General features: G+C 42.7%; 1 protein-coding gene and 1 pseudogene across 3 annotated transcripts in view; both read right to left on the reverse strand.

The window, feature by feature from the left end:
• MYO15B (myosin XVB) overlaps positions 1–25,481 on the reverse strand; it is a 74,795-nt gene that overhangs the window by 15,791 nt on the left and 33,523 nt on the right. For all 3 annotated transcript variants that reach the window (XM_087709935.1, XM_087709934.1, XM_087709936.1), the window contains exons 24-33: positions 24,611–24,729; positions 23,456–23,574; positions 22,115–22,256; positions 21,444–21,555; positions 20,277–20,437; positions 19,953–20,074; positions 12,299–12,362; positions 11,070–11,142; positions 6,886–6,962; positions 5,458–5,534 (exon numbers count right to left, since the gene is read on the reverse strand). In XM_087709935.1, coding sequence (XP_087566061.1) covers positions 5,458–5,534; positions 6,886–6,962; positions 11,070–11,142; positions 12,299–12,362; positions 19,953–20,074; positions 20,277–20,437; positions 21,444–21,555; positions 22,115–22,256; positions 23,456–23,574; positions 24,611–24,729 — 1,066 coding nt within the window. The remainder of the gene's footprint in view (positions 1–5,457; positions 5,535–6,885; positions 6,963–11,069; positions 11,143–12,298; positions 12,363–19,952; positions 20,075–20,276; positions 20,438–21,443; positions 21,556–22,114; positions 22,257–23,455; positions 23,575–24,610; positions 24,730–25,481) is intronic.
• LOC148048159 (uncharacterized) lies at positions 25–3,641 on the reverse strand (annotated as a pseudogene).

Raw genomic sequence — 25,481 nt, forward strand, 5'->3', positions numbered from 1 at the left:
CAAAGAAAGGACTGTGAGCACATCTCAGAGATCACAAGTGAAAATATTTTTTGTTGACTAAAAGGGGGAAAGTAAAAAGATGAAACTCTGAGGAGAAATAAATGAGAAGGAGGTGGGAAATGAGAAGTACAAAAAAGGAATTCTGAAGTGGGAAATGTGAAAACAGCTGTGCAAAGTCACCAAATAGCCATATCACAAATTTTAATATACCATTGAATCCCACCTCCACATAACACCCTGCCCTCCCTCCAAAAAAACGAAGTGAGGATATGATGTAAGATTGCCCACCCTGGCACTAAATAAAAACATAAACCCAACATAAAAATATAAAACTCTTTGGTGAGAGTTTTCTATACAGGACTACTGTGGTATCTTTAAAAAGAAACCTATGAGATAACATGCACTATATTGCCAAAAGTATTCGCTCACCCATCCAAATAATCAGAATCAGGTGTTCCAATCACTTCCATGGCCACAGGTATATAAAATCAAGTACCTAGGCATGCAGACAGTTTTTACAAACTTTAAACTTTAATAGGATTTGTATGCCACCCACTTCCTAGGGACTCTGGGCGGCTCACAACAAGTAAAAGCATTTAAAATATTTAAAAATACCAAATTAAAATCAAGACAACATCCATTCCATCAAGTGGGGCTGGAAATTAATCAACAGCCCCAGGCCTGCCGGAAGAGCCAGGTCTTGGTCGCTTTACGGAAGGCCGGGAGAGTGGTGAGGGTCTGGATCTCTGCAGGTAGCTCGTTCACAAGGCCGGTGCAGCTACAGAGAAGGCCCTCGCTCGGGGAGCCGCCAGCCGGCATTGTCTGGTCGACGGCACCCGGAGGAGGCCCAACCTGTGTGATCTTATTGGTGGTTGGGAGGTAAATGGCAGGAGGCGGTCTCTCAGGTAGCCAGGTCCAAACCATGTAGGGCTTTAAAAGTAATGACTAGCACCTTGAAACGGGTCCGGAGACCAATGGGAAGCCAGTGCAGCTCGCAGAGGATAGGTGTAACATGGGTGTACCTCGGTACACCCATTATCGCTCGCATGGCTGCATTCTAGACCAGCTGTAGTCTTCGGACACTCTTCAAGGGCAGCCCCATGTAGAGTGCATTACAGTAATCCAGTCTTGAGGTGATGAGGGCGTGGGTGACTATTCGAAGGGCCTCCCGGTCCAGATAGGGCCGTAACTGGTGCACCAGGCGAACCTGGGCAAAGGCCCCCCTGGTCACAGCCGACAAATGGTGTTCTAACGTCAGCTGTGGATCCAGGAGGACACCCAGATTGCGAGCCCTCTCCGAGGGGTGAATAATTTCACCCCCCAGGCTAAGAGGTGGAATGTCAGGACCATCCTTGGGAGGCAGCATCAATAGCCACTCGGTCTTGTCTGGATTGAATGCAAGCTTGTTCGCTCCCATCCAGACCCTGACAGCCTCCAGGCACTGGCACATCACTTCAACTGCTTCACTGAGTTGGCACGGGGCGGACAGATACAATTGTGTATCGTCCGCATATTGATGATATTTAATCCTGTGCCGGTGTATGATCTCACCCAGCGGCTTCATGTAGATATTGAACAGGAGGGGGTACAGGACCAAACCCTGCAGCACCCCATATTTGAGGGGCCTAGGGGTCGATCTCTGTCCCCCAACCAACACTGACTGCGACCTGTCCGAGAGGTAGGAGGAGAACCACCTTAGGATGGTGCCTCCCACTCCCACCTCCGTAACCGTCGCAGAAGGATACCATGGTCGATGGTATCAAAGGTGGCTGAGAGGTCAAGAAGCACTAGGATAGAGGAATGACCTCTATCCCTGGCCCGCCAGAGATCATCGGTCAGCGCGACCAAAGCAGTTTCGGTGCCATAACCAGGCCTGAAACCTGACTGAAAGGGATCCAGATAATCTGTTTCATCCAAGGTCCGTCGGAGTTGAAAGGCCACCACGTTCTCAACAACCTTCCCCACGAATGGGAGGTTGGAGACTAGGCGATAGTTGTTCAAAATGGCTGGATCCAGGGAAGGTTTCTTGAGGAGGGGTCTCACCACCGCATCCTTTAGGGGGTGCGGGAAGGATCCCTCCCGAAGAGAGGTGTTAATAATCCCCTGGAGCCAGCCACGCATCACCTCCCTGCTGGCCGAAACCAGCCAGGAGGGACACGGATCCAGTAAGCAGGTGGAGGCGCTCACCACTCCCATGGCCTTGTCCATTTTCTCAGGAGCGACAAGTTGAAACTCGCTCCATAAAATCCAATCAGGACCTTCCCCCAGCACCTCAGCTGGTACCGTCCAAGTGGAGTCCAAGTCCGTCCGAATCCGAGCGATTTTAGCCGACAGAAACTGGGCAAATTCCTCAGCTCTACCCTGTAGAGGTTCGTCCACCCTTTCAAGAGGGAGTGGGCTATCCTAAACAGGGCGGCTGGGCGCGATTCTGCGGATGCGATAAGAGCGGAAAAATGCGCACATTTTACCGCCCGTATTGCCACTAGATAAGTCCTAACAAAGGTTCTTAATTGTGTTCAGTTGGATTCAGAGTTACTAGCCCTCCATCGTTGCTCTAGGCGTCTCTTTTGGCGCTTCATCTCCCGGAGTTCCTTGGTAAACCAAGGAGCCCTCCTGGATCCACTGCTGCGGAGAGGCCGTAAAGACGCAATCTGGTTTAGAGCTTCCGCCGCTGCTATATTCCAAGCAGCGACCAAGGACTCCGCCGGGCTGCGGGCCAGAGAGTCAGGTATCTCCCCAAGCACCGTCTGAAATCCCATAGGGTCCATCAGGTGCCTGGGACGGAACCACCTAATCGGTTCCACCTCCCTACAGTGGGGGATTGGTTTCCGAAAGTCAAGCCTCACCAGGAAGTGATCTGACCATGATAGGGGCAAGATCTTAATGCCCCTCAAACCAAGATCACATCTCCACTGCCCCGAAAGAAACACGAGGTCGAGCGTGTGACCCGCTGTATGGGTCGGACCCTGAATTACTTGGGTCAAGTCCATGGCTGTCATGGAAGCCATGAACTCCCGTGCTCCGTCAGAGCATTCGCCGAGCGACAGCAGGTTGAAATCCCCCAGCACTATAAGCCTGGGGAACTCAACCGCCAGCTCGGCTACTGACTCAAGAAGCACAGGTAGGGCTGTTGTAACACAGTTGGGAGGTAAGTACGTTAGTAACAACCCCACTTGACCCCCAAAGTCCAACTTCATCAGAAGGGACTCACACCTGACAATCTCCAGAGCAGGGATCCTGAGAGGAGCTAGAGACTCTCGGATGATGACAGCCACTCCCCCACCCCTTTTCTGGTGTCGCGACTGGTGGAGCACCCAAAATCCTTCTGGGCACATTTCAGTGAGGGGGACTCCTCCCTCATGGCCCAGCCAGGTTTCAGTAATACATGTCAGGTCTGCCCCCTCGTCTAATATTAGGTCCCGGACGAGGGGAGCTTTATGAATCACAGACCTGGCATTTAGCAACAGCAGCCTGAGACCAGGGCCCTGAGAACTCTCGCCACCTGGTCTTGGAGTGGAGCTGGTAGGGCCGGAAGGGGGGATCGCTGTGATGTAGCGAACCCTCCTTCCCTGGTAATGGCTAGCCCTATAGCTCCCGTCGAACCTGCCTCTCCCAACAATGACCGGGATGCACCGGCCCATCCCCGCACCCGTTGGCCCCACTTCCCCACCCGTAGCCTCCGTTCCCCCTGGCAGGCCATTCAAACCACACATTCTGTGAAAGAATGGGTCGCTCTCAGGAGCTCAGTGAATTCCAGCGTAGAACTGTGATAGGATGCCACCTGTGCAACAAATCCCAGTCGTGAAATTTCCATGCTCCTAAGTATTCCACAGTCAACTGTCAGCTGTATTATAAGAACGTGGAAGTGTTTGGGAACGACAGTTACTCAGCCACGAAGTAGTAGGCCACAGAAACTTGTCCAACATCAGTGTGTGACAAAAGCGCTTCTGGTCAAAAATTCCCATAAAGACACTCCTATACCTTGTGGACAGCCTTCCCAGAAAAGTTGAAGCTGTTATAGGTGCAAAGGGTGGACCGACGTCATATTGAACCCTATGGATTAGGAATGGGATGTCACCTACAGTAAGTTCATATGCGAGAAAGGCAGGTGAGCGAATACTTTTGGCAATATAGTGTAATTGTGTTCTTGAAGTTCAAACTAGAACAATCCATATTTAACCCATTTTTATCCTATCATTGTTTAGCCTACAGACCTCTGTAGAACTTTGTAAGAACTTTGTAAGAATAAAAGAAAATATGAACTAAAAATATAACTATGTAACAGAAAAATAAATGACCTGTCAATTCCCAAAACAGAGTACCTCAAACCGATGTGTCACTGCTCCTATCTTTGCTCTTTTTTTCTTTCGTCATTCATTCATTCATTCATTCATTCATTCATTCATTCATTCATTCATTCATTCATTCATTGTCTTTATATTCCATTGGAATCCAACAACACTCCACAGCTTACATCACTTACAGTGTAGACAACATATTAAAAATACCATGTGGTAATTAAAAATGTACTAATACAATCACACTAATAAAAATCTAAACCAAACCCAAAGACCCTATATTACCAAAGTAAAACACCACAAAAATAAATACACGGAATAGAAGGTGGCCTGGTGCATAAACTCAGTTAAGACATTTTCTGATAACTGTTCTCTTTTTAACATTTTTTCCCCAGAGCCAATAAAGAGGGCTAGTCTGAAATCTCTTTGGAGTCTACAGAGAGCACTGGTACTACCATGGGCATTCTGGGTTTTGTTCCCTTGGTCCAAGGGTGGGTTCCTGCCAGTTCTAACCTCTTCTATAGAAGAGGTTCTACAAATCTATAGTGCCATTTAGAACCGGTTCCAGCTCCCCCCCACTGCCCTTCCGCACATCATCAAGATGAAGAGCGAGAGGAGGAATTCTGGGAGTTGAAGTCCACAAGTCTTAAAGCTGTCAAGTTTGAACACCCCTGTGGGTTTTTTTTCCTAAAGGGTTAGGGGTGCAAAGGTCTTGTAACTTGATAGCTTTAAGACTTGTGTGCTTCAAATGCCAGTTTCTGAGCCAACATTTTGGTTGCTAAGCAAGAGCGTTGTTAAGTGAGTTTCACGACATTTTACAAGTTGGCCATGCCCACCCAATCACCTGGCTGGCAAGCCACTCCCACCCAGTCACATGGCTGGCAAGCCACTCCCACAAAGCAGGCTACACCTACAGAAGAGGTTCTAAAAAATTTTGAAACCCACCACTGCCTTGGCCCCTTGGCAGTGTGGGGCAATGAGGAGTTTGGTCCAGTACTTTGGGCTGATAGCAATAGGAGGAGATACTCCTGCAAGTGGTCAGGTGCCACACAGTAAAGGGTTTTTACAAGTTAAAACCAAAAATTTAAATATTTGTCAGGAATCAATCAGCAACCCATGCAAGGTGTGAAGAATCAGTGTTACATTCTTTGGTGCTTACAGATTAGGATTCCCGGTGATCTGCTTGATAACCTGGCAGTAAACCTCATCATGCAGAGTCTTCTTGTATTTGCAACACTGTAAAAACCCAGGGGGGAAAAAAGAATTTAGTTTCTTCTTCTCTTGCAGGCCACGTGGGAAGCACTAGGATTACCCCTGAGCTGAGAGACACTTGAATATAATTTTTTCTGCAATGGTCCCTAATTGTACTTTTTGATCTTGAACTCCCAAGATTGGAGTGTTACCTGGCACTTTCATTGGACTCTGAGGTCAGATTGATGTCAGTATCTCATGATAATCTGCATTGTGCTTGATAGGAGTACATGATAAGGCCTTTGGTTTCTGGATAAAGAATCCAGAAACTGGGACTTCTTATTCCACTTAGCCATTACAGCTCTAGCAAGCAGAATTTGGAGGCCAAAGAGCAAGTTATGTGTACCATAGAAAAGGAATCAGGAATGAATTTACTGCTGAACTCAGAGCAGAAGCTCAGATCTTCTCAAAACTTTAACAAAAAGGTCCCGAGGAAACAGAATTAGCTTACCATAGTTTGGAATAAGTCAAACTACATATCAACCCATTAGTGCAAAATACATATAGACCAGGGGTGGGCTTCAAAAATTTCAGCAACGGGTTCTCTGCCTGGTTGCTGGGTGGGTGTGGCCATGGTGGGCGTAGCCTAGTCGGCCTCCTACACCATGGTGGAGGCATTTTCGCCTTCCCCAGGCTCCGGAGGCTTTCCTCAAGCCTCTGGGAGGGTGAAAACTTTCTCTCCCAGGCTCCGGAGATTCTCCGGAAACAGGAAAAGGGCCCATTTCCAGCCTTCTGGAACTTCCGGGGGGCCTGTTTTTCCCCCTCCCCAAGCCTCCACGTGGGCCCTGCACTTACCTTGCATCTGAAACGGGCCGCGTGGAGACTCCTGGGAGGGGAGAGACAGGGTGGGAAGAGCCAGCCAGGGATGGGATTTGGAGGTTCTCCGAACCATCCATAACATTAGCTATGGGTTCTCCCGAACCCAGGCGAACCCGTAGTAGCCCATCCCTTATATAAACCCATTAGTGATAAGAACTCACATTTTGAAATGACTCAGAATGTGCAGTGTTTAACTTCTTTCCTTTCCTAAGATTTTTGTTTCTTTTCCCTATTCTCATTCCCTACTTTATCTTGATTGTCAGCTGTACTGTCTTGCTCCCTCTTGATATCTTTGATTTATGATTATTATTTTGCAAATTGTTAAACTGTGCATAATTTAATTTAAGATAAGATAAGAGTTCATAGAGTTAGCTAAGGGGAATAGAAAGGGAAAATAAGCATCTGAAAATCAATCTCCTTTCAAGGCAATCAATGCCCCTTCAGTAGAAATCTGATGACCTTTCAAGTCTCATTAGGCTACTGTTATCTACACAAATCCACCACAAGAGCCACAAACCTGAAGGATTTCATAGATATAATCCATTTTATCTTGTTTCTTGAGGCCTGGCTGGTCTCCCATGAACCTCATCAGAGCTTCAAAATAAGAAATCAGCATTAATCTTAGCTGGAAAAGTAAAATATAGGGTTACGGCACTGATTCCTAAGTGGAGATTCAAGGGCCTCTGTTTTGATCAGTATTATCACCATCAAATGCAAACAGTACAATATATCTAAATTTATCTTCCACTTAGGAAAGAGAAACTGCCAGTGAATTTGTGTGATTTTTCCTAAAGAGGATGATTCAGAATGACAATTAGCAATATATTTTTTGTGAACAAATGTTGTTCCCCAATTATATACAATACAATACAATAAAACTATAGATCCGAATGCATGTGATTTCACTGTTCTTGTACAAGATCTTTGAAAATTATCTGAAAATGTGGGAGGGGAAATGCATAAGCACCATCTCATAAGAACTTGCAGAGCTGCCTGCCATCTAAAGTATTCCTGATTCTTGCTAAAGAATATTCAAATATTTTAAGAGGGGGGGGGATCAAGCATTGCATTTAAAAAAGATTTCTCATTACAACAGTGTTTAAAATGTCTATGCATAACCAAAACCCTTTTTACAGGTTTAGTGTCTAATATAAGTATTTGATTGCATCCCCTTCTCACATTTCATTTTAAGATTATGACTAACCACTAATCCTTTCTCTCCTGTCCCCATCATTCTTCTTTTATTTACCACTTTGTCAATTGGAAAAGTTTTTAAAAATTCAAAAGCAGCAAATATGGAGTTGTCTTAGCAAAAATATAGTCCTGATAGTTGATTTTCAGAGAACTGGTACAAGTAGAAATATTCTTAGTACCTTTCCTGAATCCATAGCTAAATAAATAAAAGTTTAATCAGTGCTGTGGCAATAGCATTAGTCATAGCAACAGCAATAGCAATAGCACTTAGACATAACCTGTTTCCCTGAAAATAAGACCTCCCTGGATAATAAGCCCAATTGGGCTTTTGAACGCATGTGCTAAAATAAGCCCTCCCCCCAAAATAAGCCCTCCCCAAAAATATTGCAACACAGCAGCAGCCATGAGGTGACCACGCTCGCCGCCTCCTGTACCTTCCCAAAAATAAGGCCAAACACTTATTTTGGGGGTCAAAAGAAAATAAGACCCTGTCTTATTTTCGGGGAAACATGGTATATACTGCTTCAAGGGCTCTTCGGCCCTCTCTTTTTTTAAATTAAAGTTTTTTATTTTTTTATTTTCATAACACATAACCACATTATTTTTTACTATTAAATATTAACATCAATTTGTCTTACCATCAACTCCCAAAAAACAATTATTGGCTCCTCTGCTCTCCATACCCTGTCCGTCACTTTCTTCTCCCTCTCTCCTCCTCCTCCCTACCTCCTTTCCACCCTCTGTCATTTTTCTCTTCTCTACTTCCCCTTCCTCTCTTCTTTTCCTCTCTCCCCTTTCCACTCCTTCTTTCCCTCCCCCTCTTCCCCCCACCCTCTCTCCTTACCCTCTTCTTCCCTTGCCTCTCTCCTCTCTTCCACACTCTCCCTCTCATCCTCTGAGCAAGCTCCATTTTATGTTGATGGTATTTATAATTTCATATTCCCAGCTATTCTCATCATAATATTGTATAGTTATATATCATTACCCACCCCAAATTTTTAATCTATCTTTATAATCTCATTATAAGTATATTCCATGTTCCCCCTCCATTTTTCCATATCCTAGCTTATATTTGATTGTCTTTAAATAACAATCCCTGCTGCTCAATGTTCATTACAATTATTTATTTATTTATTTATTTATTTATTTATTTATTTATTTATTTATTTATTTATTTATTATTAAAATTTATATGCTGCCCAATCCTGAAGGACTCCGGGTGGCTTACAAAGGAAAAAAGAGAGAAAGAAAAGAATAAGACAAAAAAGACAGTTCAAAACCACAAAAACCACATGCATTCATTCTAACCGGGGCTGGACCTCAACAATGAGGTCAACAGCCCCAGGCCTGCCAGAACAGCCAGGTTTTTACAGCTTTCCTGAAGGCCATAAGGGTGGGTATGGTCCGGATCTCTGGGGGTAGCTGATTCCAGAGGGTCGGAGCAGCCACAGAGAAGGCTCTCCTCCGGGGGCCTGCCAGCCGACACGGTCTGGATGACGGCATCTGAAGGAGGCCCAATCTGTGGGATCTTACTGGCCGCTGGGAGGTATGTGGCAGTAGGCAGTCTCGAAGGTACGCTGGCCCTAAACCATGTAGGGCTTTAAAGGTAATAACCAACACCTTGAATTGCTTCATTCAAGGAGCGTCGGAGTTGAAGCGCCACCACCTTCTCAACAACCTTCCCCAGAAAAGGAAGGTTGGAGACAGGATGCTAGTTTTTTTAAGATAGCTGGGTCCAGGGAAGGCTTCTTGAGGAGGGGTCTTATCACTGCTTCCTACAATGGTTGTGGGAAAGACCCCTCCTGCAAAGATGCATTAGTAATTGCCTGGAGCCAGCCTCGTGTCACCTCTCTGCTGGTCGAAACCAGCCAGGAGGGGCACGGGTGCAGTAAACAGGTGGAGGCACTCATCGCTCCCATGGCCTTGTCCACTTCCTCAGGGGTGACAAATTCGAACTCATCCCAGCAAATCCAATTAAGACTCACCCTCGGCATCTCGGATGGTACTGCCCAAGCGAAGTCCAGGTCTGTCCGAATCTGAGTGATTTTATCTGCTAGAAACTGAACGAATTCCTCAGCTCTTCCCTGCAGGGGTTCCCCCGCCTCCTCACCTTTCAGGAGGGAGTGGGTCACCCTAAACAGGGCGGCTGGGCGAGATTCCACGGACGCAATAAGAGCGGAAAAATGTGTACATTTTGCCGCCCGTATCACCACTAGGTAAGTCCTGATAAAGGCTCTTAATAGTGTTCGATCAGATTCAGAGTTACTAGCCTTCCAGCGTCGCTCTAGGTGTCTCTTTTGGCGCTTCATCTCCCGGAGTTCCTTGGTAAACCAAGGTGCCCTCCTGGATCCACTGCCGTGGAGAGGCCTCAAAGGCGCAATCCGATCCATTGATCTGCTACTTAAAACAACAAGCAATACACACCTCACTTTGTTCTGCCCCTCTGGCTCTTCAGCCCTCTCTAAGTATACAATACAATACAAATGGCTGTCCAACATCTTCTTAAAGACTTCCAGTGTTGGGGCATTCACAACTTCTGGAGGCAAGTCGTTCCACTGATTAATTGTTCTAACTGTCAGGAAATTTCTCCTCAGTTCTAAGTTGCTTCTCTCTTTGATTAGTTTCCACCCATTGCTTCTTGTTCTACCCTCAGGTGCCTTGGAGAATAGTTTGACTCCCTCTTCTTTGTGGCAACCCCTGCTACCATGTCTCCCCTAGTCCTTCTTTTCATTAAACTAGACATACCCAGTTCCTGCAACCGTTCTTCATATGTTTTAGTCTCCAGTCCCCTAATCATCTTTGTTGCTCTTCTCTGCACTCTTTCTAGAGTCCCCACATCTTTTCTACATTGTGGTGACCAAAACTGAATGCAGTATTCCAAGTGTGGCCTTACCAAGGCATTATAAAGTGATATTAACACTTCACGTGATCTTGATTCTATCCCTCTGTTTATGTAGCCTAAAACTGTGATGGCTTTTTTGGCAGCTTTTGCATACTACTGGCTCATATTTAAATGGTTGTCCATTAGGACTCCAAGATCCCTCTCACAGCTACTACTATTGAGCAAGGTACCACCTATACTGTACCTGTGCATTTCGTTTTTCTTGTCTAAATGTAGAACCTTACTCTTTTCACCATTGAATTTCATTTTGTTAGATAGTGCCCAATGTTCAAGTTTGTCAATATCCTTCTGTATCTTAAGCCTGTCTTCTGGAGTGTTGGCTATTCCTGCCAGCTTGGTGTCATCTGCAAATTTGATGAGTTCCCCATTTATTCCCTCATCCAAATCATTGATGAAGATGTTGAAGTGATTTACAGAATCAGCATATTTTCCCCAACAATCTGGGTCCTCATTTTACCAACCCCGGAAAGATGGAAAACTGAGTCAACCTTGAGCCGGTGAGAGTCAAACTGCCGGCAGACAACAGTCAGCAGAATTAGCATCCTAACCACGGCTCTTAGATTACCAATCACTTCTCATTGATTCATTAATGGACCATCACATACTCAAAAAAATTTTTGTAGCCAAGTCATTCAACGCATCATCAGAATGACAGAGGAGAGCTTCCTGGATTGGTACCTACAAAGGGAGAAGATAGAGAGTCAACAGAAGCAGTGGATTCTTAAAAAGATATGCAGAAAATGATGGACCAATGAGAAAAGTTTCACCAATGAAACTTAGTATGTGACTAAGCAACACTTTTTCTGATGATTTTGCACAAAAATAATTCATTGGGGAGTCACATTTTACCGCTAATGCTGGATGGGATCCGAGCCAAAAATGGGTAAAGGCCCCCAACTCGCTTTTCTTTTCATCTCATCTATTTTCTTCCTCCATCTTACCTTCATTTCATTTTGCCTTTCTTCCTTACAGAACCAGCTCATATAGTAAAAGGATCACATCTACAAAATGTTTGGATTGGTTCCTTGGACAACATCTGCACATTTAGTCAAGGGCAGTATGTGGTTTTAGGATAGTTATGCCTAATTGAAAGAGGGAGGAACTTGGTCCTTGCGTGGCATGTTGGAGCATTCTACATAAAGTAGGTATCTGTGAGTAGGATCAGAACAAAGACTCAATTCAACTGAATCTAGCTTTCATTTTAATTCTGATTTCATGTAATTACAGAATCCACTTAATATGAATAATTCCCACATCTTTAATAATGTTCCCTCTTCTGTCCCATGTCAAAGGGTAGTTTGGTAGTAATTGCTGGAGAGGTGGCAGGAGCCATGCTATGGTTCCAGGGATTGCTTCCAGGGCTTGGGGGCAGGTTGCATATTCAGGTATTGAAAATAAAACTTTTATCAATTAGAAATCAGATAATGTCTACATTTATTGCTGACTGCAAACCCCTTATGGACTTCTTGCAGAAAACAGGAAAATGATTTATAGTTCTGATTATTAGACAGGATAGATTATATAAAGAATACTTCAGTAACTTTAGAGAAAGAGGCAAATTTATCATTGTGCTTGTATCTGCCATAATGAAGATTCGCAGTTACTTCTTTGTGTCTTTTTTCTTTCTCTTCTAGTTTGATTTTTCCTTTCCTGCGTTTTTAACTTTCTCTTTGATTTCATTTTCTTTTCTTTCTTATGATATATTAATTTGTATTAGTTTTTAATCTCCTTTTTTAGAACTCTTAATACAGGTATTAAAAAATATGACCACTTCCCATACCCCAAATGACAAAGAGGAGGAGGCACCCAGACACAAGGAGTCCTCCTGATTTACCTCTGTATGCTGGACCAAGAGAGTGAGGGCCATCTGTTCAGTTCCCATGTCACTCCATGGTAACCTGGCAGAAACACAAAATGGGGATTTGGTTACCTACGAAATGAATCGTGGGAAGCTAGAAGAGATGCTCCAATCTTTAGCAAGTGGTCAGTCCCAGGGGCAATCTTTGCTCAGTGGGAAAGCATACAATGATTTGCAGAAGGTATCAGGTTCTATTTATCTCTCACATTTTCAGATTAATTAGGTAAAGGTTCCCCTCCCACATATATGCTAGTCATTCCTGACTCTTGGGGGTGGTGCTCATCTCCATATCAAAGCCAAAGAACCACCGCTGTCCAAATACATCTCCGTGGTCATGTGGCCAGCATGACTAAACGCCGAAGGCACACAGAACACTGTTATCTTCCCAGCAAAGGTGGTCCCTATTTTTCTACTTGCATTTTTACATGCTTTTGAACTGCTAGGTTGGCAGAAGCTGGGACAAGTAATGGAAGCTCACCCCATTATGCGGCACTAAGGATTCGAACTGCTGAACTGCCAACCTTCTGATAGACAAGTTAAGTGTCTTAGCCACTGAGCCACCATGTCCCTCCAGATTAATTACTTTAAAAAAGGTAGCAAATGTGAACAGGTTTTGGTAGAGACTCTTGACATGTTAGAATGCAGCTTTCTGTGTTCATAATTGTTAAACTATGGTCTATGAGCTCTCATCTATTTGCAAGGCAATAACTTACATCTATGCTAAAGGACTGAAGCAATTCCCAGTACTGTACTCAAGACCTGCTAACATTTGGTTTAAAATACTCAATAGAAATGATACATACATGTTTCTCCTTCCTGAATGAATAAATAGGGCATGTAAAAAATAAGCTTTTCCGGGAAAATGACGGAAGTCCATCTATGCCATGGGCTTTTGTGACCTCCTCTATTTTCATTTTAATGATGCAGTTTCAGTGTTTTTATTATATTGCACATTTTTAAAATAAGCTTTGTACCCCATTTAGGTTTTCTTGCAAATGAAGCTCACTGTTAAACAATTAAGAATTTATGAGCAAGCTCAGTGTTTACATCACAATCATTAACAGAGGGATAGAATCAAGAGCATGTGAAGTTTTAATACCACTTTATAAAGCCTTAGGAAGACCACACTTAGAATACTGCATCCAGTTTTGGTTGCCATGATGTAAAAAAGATGTCGAGACTCTAAAAAGAGTGGCGAGAAGAGCAATCAAAATGATTAGGGGACTGTAGAGTAAAAAAAAAGGAATGGTTGCTGGAATTGGGACTGTCTAGTTTAATGAAAAGAAGAACTAGAAGTGACATGTTAGTAGTGTTCCAATATCTCAGTGGATGCCACAAAGAAGAGGGAGTCAAGCAAAGCACCTGAAGGCAGGACAAGAAGCAATGGATGGAAACTAATCAAGGAGAAAAGCAACCTAGGAGAAATTTCCTGACAGAAGTTGTGAGTGCTCCAACACTGGAAGTTTTTAAGAAGAGATTGGATAACCATTTGTCTGAAATGGTATAGGGTTTCCTGCCTGACCACTGGGTTGGACTAGAAGATTTGCAAGGTTCCTTCTAACTCTGTTATTCTGTTATTTCATAATTTTCTTTTGGGTGCTGGAGACAGGAAAACCCACTGTTACATTCTTGAGGAACGGGACAGGAACAATTGTGTGCTTTGCATCTTGAGCGCCATCAATCTTTCACTTAGCATCAATCCTAAAAATAGTTGATAGCTTATTCTCAATCCTTCTTTGCTAAATAATAGTTACTTGACAAGTCTGTCACAACTGCTTTTGTGACACATGATCTTTCCATTTATCTGTCACCTAATTCTGCCTTTGTGAAATGAAAAAGCTTTAGTCTAAAATTATTAATATTGCTAACTGCTCAAAAAGACTAATTCCATGAACTTTTATGAAAATTTGGGATTCTGGAGCATCCTGTTCTCTAACAGCACAAGCTCACTGACCAATGTAAAGAGCCCCCTAGATGATATTATTATTATTGTTGTTGTTGTTGTACAATTGTATCACAGCGGCCAGTTGTTTCGCCGGATTTGGCATTGGTTACTAGTCGGGCCCCACCCAGGGGCCTAGGACGTCGTAACGTATTTTCGTAATATGCGTGCAGATCCAAGCAGTGCGGCTTTTTGCATTTGACTGATGGTGATTTTGTCAATTTTTAACTGTTTTAAATGTAATTCCAGTGCTTTTGGAATAGCACCCAGTGTGCCAATTACCACTGGAATTACCACTGCTGGTTTGTGCCATAGTCGTTGAATTTCGATTTTTAAGTCCTGATATCTTGCGATTTTTTCATGTTCCTTCTCGGCGACCCTGCTATCACCTGGTATTGCGATGTCTATGATTGTGACCTTATTTTTCTCAACCAGTGTGATGTCTGGTGTATTATGCGCCAGTATTTTGTCGGTTTGTATACGGAAATCCCACAAGATCTTGACCATCTGATTTTCGGTGACTTTTTCAGGCTGATGTTCCCACCAGTTTGTTGCTGTTTTAATATTATAATTTTTGCACAAATTCCAATGGATCATTTGTGCTACTGAATTGTGCCGCAATTTATAATCAGTCTGCGCGATTTTTTTACAGCAGCTGAGTATGTGATCAACAGTTTCATCAGCTTCTTTGCAAAGTCTGCATTTGGCATCATCAGAGGATTTTTCGATTTTGGCCTTAATGGCATTTGTGCGGATAGCTTGTTCTTGCGCAGCCAGGATTAGTGACTCTGTTTCTTTCTTTAATGTACCTGTTTTTAACCATAACCAAGTTTGTTCACTGTCCACTTTATCTTTTATTTTTTCCAGAAATTGACCATGCAGTGCTTTGTTCTGCCAACTCTCCATTCTTGATTTTATCACATCTTTTCTGTATTCTTGTTTTGTCTGTTGGGCCTTCAGTAGATTTTTGTTCTTTACTTCGATTAATAGATGTTCTTGAGTGTCTTTTAAATAATCAGCCAGTGCATGTTTTTCTTCTTCAACTGTTTGCTTCACTTGTAATAATCCTCTGCCACCTGATTTTCGGGGCAGATATAGTCTATCAGTATCACCACGTGGATGTAAACTGTAGTGCATTGTCATTAGTTTCCTGGTTTTTCAGTCCAAAAGGTCCAAATCAGCTTGTGTCCAGTTAACTATGCCAGCTGTGTATCTTATAACTGGTATTGCCCAGGTATTTATGGCCTTGATTGTATTTCCACCATTCAATTTAGATTTCAAAATTTTCCTAACTCTGTTGGTGTACTCTCGCCTGACAATAGTTTTTACTTCTCCATGCTTGATGTTATCCAACTGCAGAATGCCTAAGTATTTGTAGGCTTCATTTTCTTTGCATTTAATTAGTTGGCCATTGGGCATTTCAATTCCCTCAGATGCAGTGATTTTGCCCCTTTTTATGGATACAGTGGCGCATTTTTCCATGCCAAACTGCATTGAAATATCGGTGCTGATTTTCGGTGACTTTTTCAGGCTGATGTTCCCACCAGTTTGTTGCTGTTTTAATATTATAATTTTTGCACAAATTCCAATGGATCATTTGTGCTACTGAATTGTGCTGCAATTTATAATCAGTCTGCGTGATTTTTTTACAGCAGCTGAGTATGTGATCAACAGTTTCATCAGCTTCTTTGCAAAGTCGGCATTTGGCATCATCAGAGGATTTTTCAATTTTGGCCTTAATGGCATTTGTGCGGATAGCTTATTCTTGCGCAGCCAGGATTAGTGACTCTGTTTCTTTCTTTAATGTACCTGTTGTTAACCATAACCAAGTTTGTTCACTGTCCACTTTATCTTTTATTTTTTCCAGAAATTGGCCATGCAGTGCATTATTATTACTACTATTACTATTACTATTACTATTACTATTACTATTACTATTACTATTACTATTACTATTACTATTACTATTACTATTACTATTACTATTACTATTACTATTATTATTATTATTATTATTATTATTATTATTATTATACAATTGTATCACAGCGGCCAGTTGTTTCGCCGGATTTGGCATTGGTTACTAGTTGGGCCCCACTCAGGGGCCTAGGACGTCATAACGTATTTTCGTAATATGCGTGCAGATCCAAGCAGTGCGGCTTTTTGCATTCGACTGATGGTGATTTTGTCAATTTTTAACTGTTTTAAATGTAATTCCAGTGCTTTTGGAATAGCACCCAGTGTGCCAATTACCACTGGAATTACCACTGCTGGTTTGTGCCATAGTCATTATTATTATTATTATTATTATTATTATTATTATTATTATTATTATTATTGGAATTCAGAAATACTACAATAGCTCTTATCTAACTGGGACACTTCTACTAGCATCAGCTAACCCTGAACAAGTTAAGTGAACTAGGAGGTGCACTAATCTAAAATCCTCTAGCATGCCTTGGGAAATATGATTTCTTTTATCTGAAAAACAAATCTTGGTTTGTCCCAATTTGGGAAATGCTATTCCACCTGTTAATGAGGAAATGCAATTATGATCACTTTATGTGAGGTGTCTTAAGCTTTCTGGAGTGAAATACAAAATGAAGTGAGCAATAAGTACACTTTCAGAGGAAATCACATCATTTGTTACTCTACAAACCTGCAACAAAGTCAAAAGCTATGATATTGATGCAGCTATTAATAAAGAAGACTTTAAAGGAGCCCTAAAGCTAGAGCAGGTGTGCTGGAAGCGAAGAAGAATGCACAAAATGTTTTGAATCAAGCCATCTGAAATTCAAAATTCCCCATTTCAAGAAAGAAGCATTCTGCTTCAAATTCAAAAATAGCTACTTTGATTGGAACATGGGTGTTTTGAGATTCCAAAATACTTAAAACATAGCAATAGCAATAGCAGTTAGACTTATATACCGCTTCATAGGGCTTTCAGTCCTCTCTAAGCGGTTTACAGAGTCAGCATATTGCCCCCAACAACAATCCAGGTCCTCATTTTACCCACCTTGGAATGATGGAAGGCTGAGTCAACCCTGAGCCGGTGAGATTTGAACAGCCGAACTGCAGAACTGCAGTCAGCTGAAGTGCTGCATTTAACCACTGTGTCACCTCGGCTCACATTCTCTTTGATATATCATAAGGAGATTTCAAAGGCTCAGGATCACTTCTGAAGGGCATCATATTTAGTAAATATTGCCTAACTAATCATGATAAGTATTCAAAATCTCTGCATGGATCAAAGATGAAGGCATCTCTTTAGATAGGCTTTCCTTAATAGTGATTTGGCCTTATCAGCACACGTACTTCCTCAGATTGCGATTCTGTTTCCTCAGTTTGGCAATCTGTTTCTCAGCTCCATTGAACCTCAGTGCATTGTAAATTTAAAAAGTTCACATATTTTTTCCAATATTTTTTCCATATTTAATTCTTTATTGACACACATTTTAAATAAATAAAAAGCAGATACTGTGTAAAACGATTACACAAAGGTAATTATAATAAATCAAACATGAAACTAAACATTGCAGATTAAATAAATACATGAAAAGAATTGATTACAAGACATCAAGAGTGATTTCACTAAACAAAATGGTGGGAAAAGAATTAAATTTAGACCGTGATTGGGAAGCATAATAACTTACGGAGAATACATATGGAGAGGTGTTTGCTGTGAGCGCGTGCATATAAATGAAATATAAAAATATTTATTTGGAGATAATTAAATTATGGGGAGGGGAGGGGAGAGGAAAGGAGTGAAGAGTAGAAAAGGAGAGGAGAGGAGATGCTTCTTTGGAGTACAATTACTAACTGGCTGTAATGTATAGCAATTTTGTACATAGCCAGTATTTTCCGTACGTTGTAAAAATATGGAAGTTCATTGTGACATTTTCCAGAATCATCCAGTTATTTCTAATCAGCAAATTAGCAAAATTTCAGCTAGTCAAGCAAAGAAGATTTTTTTACCCAGTGCTCCTGTGCTCCTAAACCTGTATTCCAGTAGAGTTGATAAATCAGAAGGAGTTTTGGGAGGAATATGTCTGAGCAGCTAGGAGTCAATGTAGCTTCTGTGATCATTCTGACAGCATAGCAACATCTTTCAAATAGATCACCAGCAATTGAAAACTTTGGTCCCCCTCCATCTCTGGCATAAGAAATATTTTTCAGGAGGAGGATCAGAAGGCTTTTTTATATGACTGATATAGCATCTATCCTTGATAGCCATAGCAATAGCACTTAGACTTATATACCGCTTCACAGTGCTTTTACAGCTCTCTCTAGGTGGTTTACAGAATCATCCTATTGTCCCCAACAATCTGGGTCCTCATCTTACCCACCTCGGCTGAGTCAACCTTGAGCTTGGTGAGATTCGATCTACCAAATTGCAGTCAGCTGGCAGTCAGCAGAAGTAGCCTGCAATACTGCCCTCAAACAACTGCATCTCATAATGTAGTTATGTGGTTGATAATGTAGTTGATCCCATGAAGGTCGCAAAAGATGTGAGATTTCAGTTGCCAGTTGGTTATGAAAAATATGCCTTATTTGCAAGTAATAGAACAGTTTCTTCAAGCTATCTGGATAGGAATAAAAGTGCTAGAAGGACTTTTTCCTTTGCATGTTCTTTATTTAGCTGTCTGATATCTCCTTTATTTTTCCACAGTGTGTATCATGAATGAAAATATAATTCAGAATGGCAGTGTCTGAGGCATTAGTGAAGGTTCAACTACTTCTATGTGCCTTAAAACACTGAGAAACAAGTGATCTCAAAAGTGTACACCTGGAAAAGGTTTGGAGGGGGGGGAACCATGCCCAAAAAAACTTGACAGTGGGAAACAAAAGGGTTTTCCACAAGGAGCAGATCCTCTCTGCGTGGATAAAGGAAATGGAAAGACAGTCCCAGAGTATTATTTAGTGGTTTGTTTAACCTATTTATACACCATTTTTTCATTAACACAAGAAATTAATTAACATCACCTAGATCAGCGGTCACCAACTGGTGGCCCATGGTCGGCAGAAACATCTTTGCATTTTTGCATTTTTTATATTGCACTAAATCAGGGATCCTCAAACTGCAGTCCCTTGGCTGGAAATGGCTCGCTGAAGCAATTACTCCCACTCACTGACAGGATGGGGTCCTTCAGGCACTTAGCTTGGCTGCCTTTTTAGTAGCTCCAGCCCTTCCTGCCCTCCCTCCCTGGGAGTCCAGGTGCTTCAGTGAGCGGTGCGAAAAACTTTGGCAGAGTTTGCAGGGAGCCGACCTAGTGCCTGGGCTGGCTACAATACACACATTAATTCTTCGCTGTATTTGAGATTCCTAGCTGCAAAGGACAGCAAACCTAGGGTTGACTCCAGGTGCTTCTCTCTGCTAACAGATGGCCAAAGTAAGTGCCTGAAAGTTCCCGTCCCATCACTAATTCGTATTAGTGGTCCACAGAATTTAAAATTATGAATTTAGTGGTCCCTGAGGTCCGAAAGTTTGGTGACCCCTGACCTAGATAATGTCTGAATATATTTGCACACAGCACGTATGAACAAGGTTACATTCATCAAACGAAGAATCTTTTCCCATGTCGTCATAACGTAAGAAATACAAAGTGGGTACAGCTAGCAATTAAACTGAAATTAAATAGATTGCAATAGCGTATGTTTGAAGGGGTGTTTGTGCTACAGAATACCTACATGAGTCTGGCTTCTCGGAAATGTGCCACCGCAAACTCCGTCATAGGGTAGTGGCAAATATCAACAGAGTTTATAGGTGTGCTGGTCCTGGAAACTTCTGACTCTGTGCTGGAGGCAGACTTCTGAAGAGACAGAAAACCAGTCATCAGAGAACTGCTACTCTTGGTACTGAAAAAAATTCATCCTGTGATATTCATATTCCATCTCTTGCTTTGTCTTCATACTTTGCAGTCTCTGTGGTTTGCATTTCTTCAGCAACACCATAGTATCCTCCCTTCACTTTCTTGCATGACTAATCCCCTCGGCCTCTGCTTCAACCCTCACCTCCTCGATAACCATTTTCTCCTGGGTGTTTTTCTTCCAGACGGTTCGGACTTCTTCCTGTTGATTCATGTGGAGGTTGAGGTAATCGGGAGCTGCCACCACCTGCACCATTCCAGCAGGGAAAAGGCCAGAGCGCCCACCAATAGAGCCAAACTGCCAACCTGAACAGAAAAGATGGAAATTAGGCTGGCCAACTTTAACTTACATTGTCTTTGCGATGTATTAGACATAGGGCAGCCTCTCCAAATCTGAATAGGCTACTGGTTTGTGAGTTTGAAACTCCCCAGAATTTTTTAATCAGCATATCTATTGAGAACTGTGCCACAAAAATTAGCTTGTCTGATCGAAGCATTAGTGTGTGTGGGTGTGTGGGTGTGCTGTCATTATGGACTCTTGATATTAGTTATTTGTGGCTGAATGATTTCACAGAATTGAGTTCCTGACATACATACACATTACTAAAGTATTCAGTAATGTGTGAGAACTCTCAACAAATGCAGCCATATTGGAATTTGGAACATCCTGTTTTTTGAGCTTGAAACGCCTTGTTTTGAATGTGAGACAGCAGGGCAAGGGGCAGTCTTTTGAATATATGGCGTTTGTGAGCTCAGAACCGTGATGGTGAACCTATGGCACGCATGTCCAAAGTGGCATGTGAAGCCATGGCATGCACGGTCTTGCCTGTTTGTCTTCTGGGTTTCTGGCATACATACACGCGCGATGATCAGCTGTCCTTTGCGCGTGGGGCAGTGTTGAAAACTGGTGTGCGCATATGTGCCAGCCACCTGATTGTTGGGTGCGCATGCATGCCAGAACCTGGAAGTTCAGCTTTTCCGGAGCGTTATCCTTTCACACACGCGGCAGTGCCGAAAACCCGCCTGCGCATGCGCACCAGGCACCAGGATCATCAGGCATGCCAGAACCCAGAAGTTCAGCTTTTCCAGAGTGTGGCCCCAATGAGCGTGCATGTGATATTTCCGTGCACTCGATGCTGAAAAGGTACATTGCTGGCTCAGAAGGACATAAGAGATCTGTTTTGAGCATGAAACAATTCCAAAATGCTCAAAAGCAGATACTGCAGTTGGCAGTCTTTGAAACAGCTGTTTCACTCTTGACAAGGAATATTTTGAGGCTGAGAGAGGATACATTGGACTTAATCTTTCTCACCTGGCTCCAGCCCCTTCATGGGAAGAAGTCGAATGAAGTCACCTTTCTTGAAATTTAAGAGGCTCTTGTCATCTGTCACGTAGTTACGCATAGCAATGACATAGTTGGAATCCTTTCGGAAGGACCGGGAGAGGAAAAACAGAGGCAAAGGGTTGAAATTATCGGTGGTCCTCAACTTACAACAGTTCATTTAGTGACCATTCAAAGTTACAACAGCACTGAAGAAAGTGACTTACAGTCATTTTTCACATTTACAACCTTTGCAGTATCCCTATGATCATGTGATCAAAATTCATACCCTTGGCAACTGGTTCATACTTATGACCATTACTGTGTCCCAAGGTCATGTGATCATCTTTTGCCACCTTTTGACAAACAAAATCAGTGTGGGATGGGGCAGATTCATTTAACATGATACTAACTTATCAGCTACAATGATTCACTTAACACCTGTGGCAAGAAAGGTCATAAAATGGGGCAAAACTCACTTAACAAATGCCTCATTTAACAACATAAATGTTGGGCTCAATTGTGGTTGTAAGTCGAAGACTATCTGTAGTTGGGGAAATAGGTTGATGTTAAAATGCTTACCTTTGCGCTCAGTGCTTTAGATGGGTTACCTGTACAATCACTCTAAAATCAGCCTACCTATAAGGATTCGTGGCTCTTACCTGTTTCAGTTCTTTCAGGAAGACTTCCACTGTAGCCTTGATCTGCTGAGCTTTTTGAGAATGAAGGATGAGCTGCTCGTTCTTCAGAGAGAACTGAAGGACATTCCGACTGATCAGCTCCAGAGAAAGAACATCTGCATAACTGAAAAATTCAACATGAACATGAATTCTCTGACTTGTTTGGCTTTCATTCTTGGATAAGTTCTTTAGCACCTACTTTACTAAGCCTAGGGGATGTGGTGGCTCAGTGGCTAAGAGTGGTTGGCAGTTCGGCCATTTGAATCCCTAGCGCTGCGTAACAGAGTGAGCTCCCGTTACTTGTCCCAGCTTCTGCCAACCTAGCAGTTTGAAAGCACACAAAAAATGCAAATAAAAAAATAGGGACCACCTTTGGTGGGAAGGTAACAGCGTTCCGTGTGCCTTTGGCATTTAGTCATGCTGGCCACATGACCACGGAGATATTTTTGGGTAACGCTGGCTCTTCAGCTTTGAAATGTAGATGAGTACCACCCCCTAGAGTCAGGAACGACTAACACATATGTGCAAGGGGAACCTTTACCTTTACTAAGCCTATTGGGATAATTTTTGTTAGGACATGGCTTCTGAACTCTCAAATGATATCTGAAATTATAAGAAACTTACTAGCACAAAAAGTACAAAAGACAGGGGTCCTCTGCTGTCCCTTTTGATCAACTTCTAAACCTGTACTTGCTGATCTCTTTAATCTGCTCCAATGCAGTCTAGACCAGGTGGCGCTACAACACGGGGGGAAAAAAGCTGTTTGAAAAATTCAAAATGATTCAGACAATGAATCAAACATGAGTTGAATGTGAAGATCAAAGCAAAGCAAAACTTGCTTTATTTTGTGTTTCATTGGGAATATGGGAACATTTGAATTTTTAAAAATTGAATACGTATATTTCTATGTATGTATTCTCTTTTGGTTTATCAAACGAAAGTATATAACATTTATTGAACGGTTAAGTAATGCGGGGGACTAAAACAGGCCCTGCTCACAAGCATGAAGTCTCATAGGTTAAGGAATAAAAAAAAAGAAGAAATGAAAAGATTCAGTATAACTGTAAAAAGCCAGACGTTTTCGGACGTGTGTTGGGAATTGATGTGCTGTGCAAATTCAGGTTATAAAGGAGTTTTTCACCAAGTGGAGTCAGTTGATGTTCTCCAACAAGCACCTGCATTATTTGCTACATCCACACTCAGCATGTGTCTATCCATCTCTTTGCCAGGTTTGCTAGTTTTTAGCATTCCACTGGCAAGGAGGCAACGGCCTCCCTCATGAATTTAGAAAACAGTTCTATAGTGGGTTTTGTTTGCTCTCACCTGAAGCTGCAAAGGACTTTCAGATGTTCAGAACTGAAAGTGGCTTCTTTGGATTTCTTCAACAGCTGCAGGCCCCTGTGAGAAACGCCCAGTATCTGGACATCGCTTCCATTTTCTCCCTATCAGAAAGGGAACAGACAGCAGCAACAACAAAATGGTTGACAAAATCTTCCCATGGTTTGCTCAAGCAGCAGGGAAATTTTTGTCAGAGGATGAGCAGTTGCTTTAGCTGGGCTCTTTGGATTAAATGTTTGATGGATGAAAAACTGCAGCCTCTTGCTCTGTTCCAGGCCACTGGGCCAGAAGAAAGAGGAACACAAAAGAGGCAGGTCAGGTCTACCCTTGACAAATTATTATTCCCCCTGACAACACTGTCCTTAGCGCGCGCGTGCGCGCACACACACAAATCCTTACCTATTTTCATTCTGAGTTTTGCAGTTTTACTTATCCAGATTAAATGAGATGATGGGACAAGAGAAAATTCCAGGTGAAAAAAAATATTGCCTATCTGGCTTGGCTGAGCAGTACAGGGGAAACCCAACCAATAATCCTTTAGTCTATAAACTATACTTAAATAAAGTAGAACTTAGCATAAGGGCTAAATCCAATTAAATAATAAAAATGACAGTGTGGTGTTGTGGCTAAAGTGCCGGGCTACAGACCTTGAGGTCTAGTTCTCTTTTAGGCAAGAAATCCAGGTGGTGGTGGTGGGTGGGTACTTTGGGCCAGTCATTCTCTCTCAGTTTGACCCACCTCACAAAGTTGTGAGGAAATTAGGGGGTGGGAGGGTTAGGTATGAACGCTGCCTTGAGATGATAAAAAATAGAGAGAATAACAAACAAACAAATTGTATTATGATCTGGAGACTGGTTTAAACACAGTGGCTGAAAACTTCCTGGTGTGGTCTACTTAACCCTGCTGTGGCCTAACTAGCTACCAATTCACACAGCCTACCTACTCATGGTCAGTTTTCAACAATGTCAGCCTTCATTGCACAGGCAACCTTTACGTAGCAGACAGCCTAGCCAAAAGGGCTGACCTGTTATTGATTTGCCCATAATAGCTGAAGCCCTGAGGGGATAGTAGCCCCTAAATCTTAGTGGAAGGACATAACAGGATGGTCGCGTTATGGAAGGCTGAGGTAGGCAAACTTACTTTTACTGGGAAAAGGCGAGAGAAATAGCTGGCCCAGTTATCACGCGCAGCCACCACTATTCTTTTCTTGATCCCTTCCTCTGTGATGGAGCTGACATCCATGCCCACATGGAATTCGGCTGATGGCAACAAAACAAAGGAAAAGTTTAATCAGCAGACTCAGATTTTGGATCATTTCCCCTGATGGAAGCAAGCTACAGAGATGACTTTAGCACACTTGGGAAACACATCAAAGAGTGCACTGTTTCCAAGGATAGCTTACAAGCAGGGAGCTGATGTTCTGCAGCCAGCGTTAGAGAGCCTTCTGTTGGAGCTGGTAATAGATCATAAATTTGCATTAAATAGGTTGTTTTAATAAGTTAAAGCTTTTGCTTATATTTTATTAAGGGGGATTTGGGGGATAGTAATGGGACTTGAGAATCTCTCCTCCTTTTTGAATGAGAAGCCATCAGAATCTGGAATAGGTCCAGCACAGTGGTGGGATTCAATTTTTTTTACTACTGGTTCAGTGGGCGTGGCATGGCTTGGTGGGCGTGGCTTGGTGGGCATGGCAGGGGAAGGACACTGTAAAATCTCTATTCCTTCCCCACTCCAGGGGAAGGTTACTGCAAAATCCCCATTCCCTTGCAATCAGCTGGGACTCGGGAGGCAGAGAATAGATGGGGTGGGGCCAGTCAGAGGTGGTATTTACCAGCTCTCTGAACTACTCAAAATTTCCACTACCAGTTCTCCAGAACTGATCAGAACCTGCTGAATACCACCTCTGGTCCAGCAGAAGGAAACATGCATGTGTGAAAGAAAGCAAATTTTGTGGCCGAAGGGAGAAGAAAGAAATGCAAGTTTCTAAGTGAAACTGTGGGTGCAATTTCAG

This window comes from Thamnophis sirtalis, unplaced genomic scaffold (assembly GCF_051295495.1).
Source record: "Thamnophis sirtalis isolate CommonGarterSnake01/CBP01778 unplaced genomic scaffold, rThaSir2_p1.2 scaffold_3, whole genome shotgun sequence".
In the NCBI taxonomy this organism is placed as follows: Eukaryota; Metazoa; Chordata; class Lepidosauria; order Squamata; family Natricidae; genus Thamnophis; species Thamnophis sirtalis.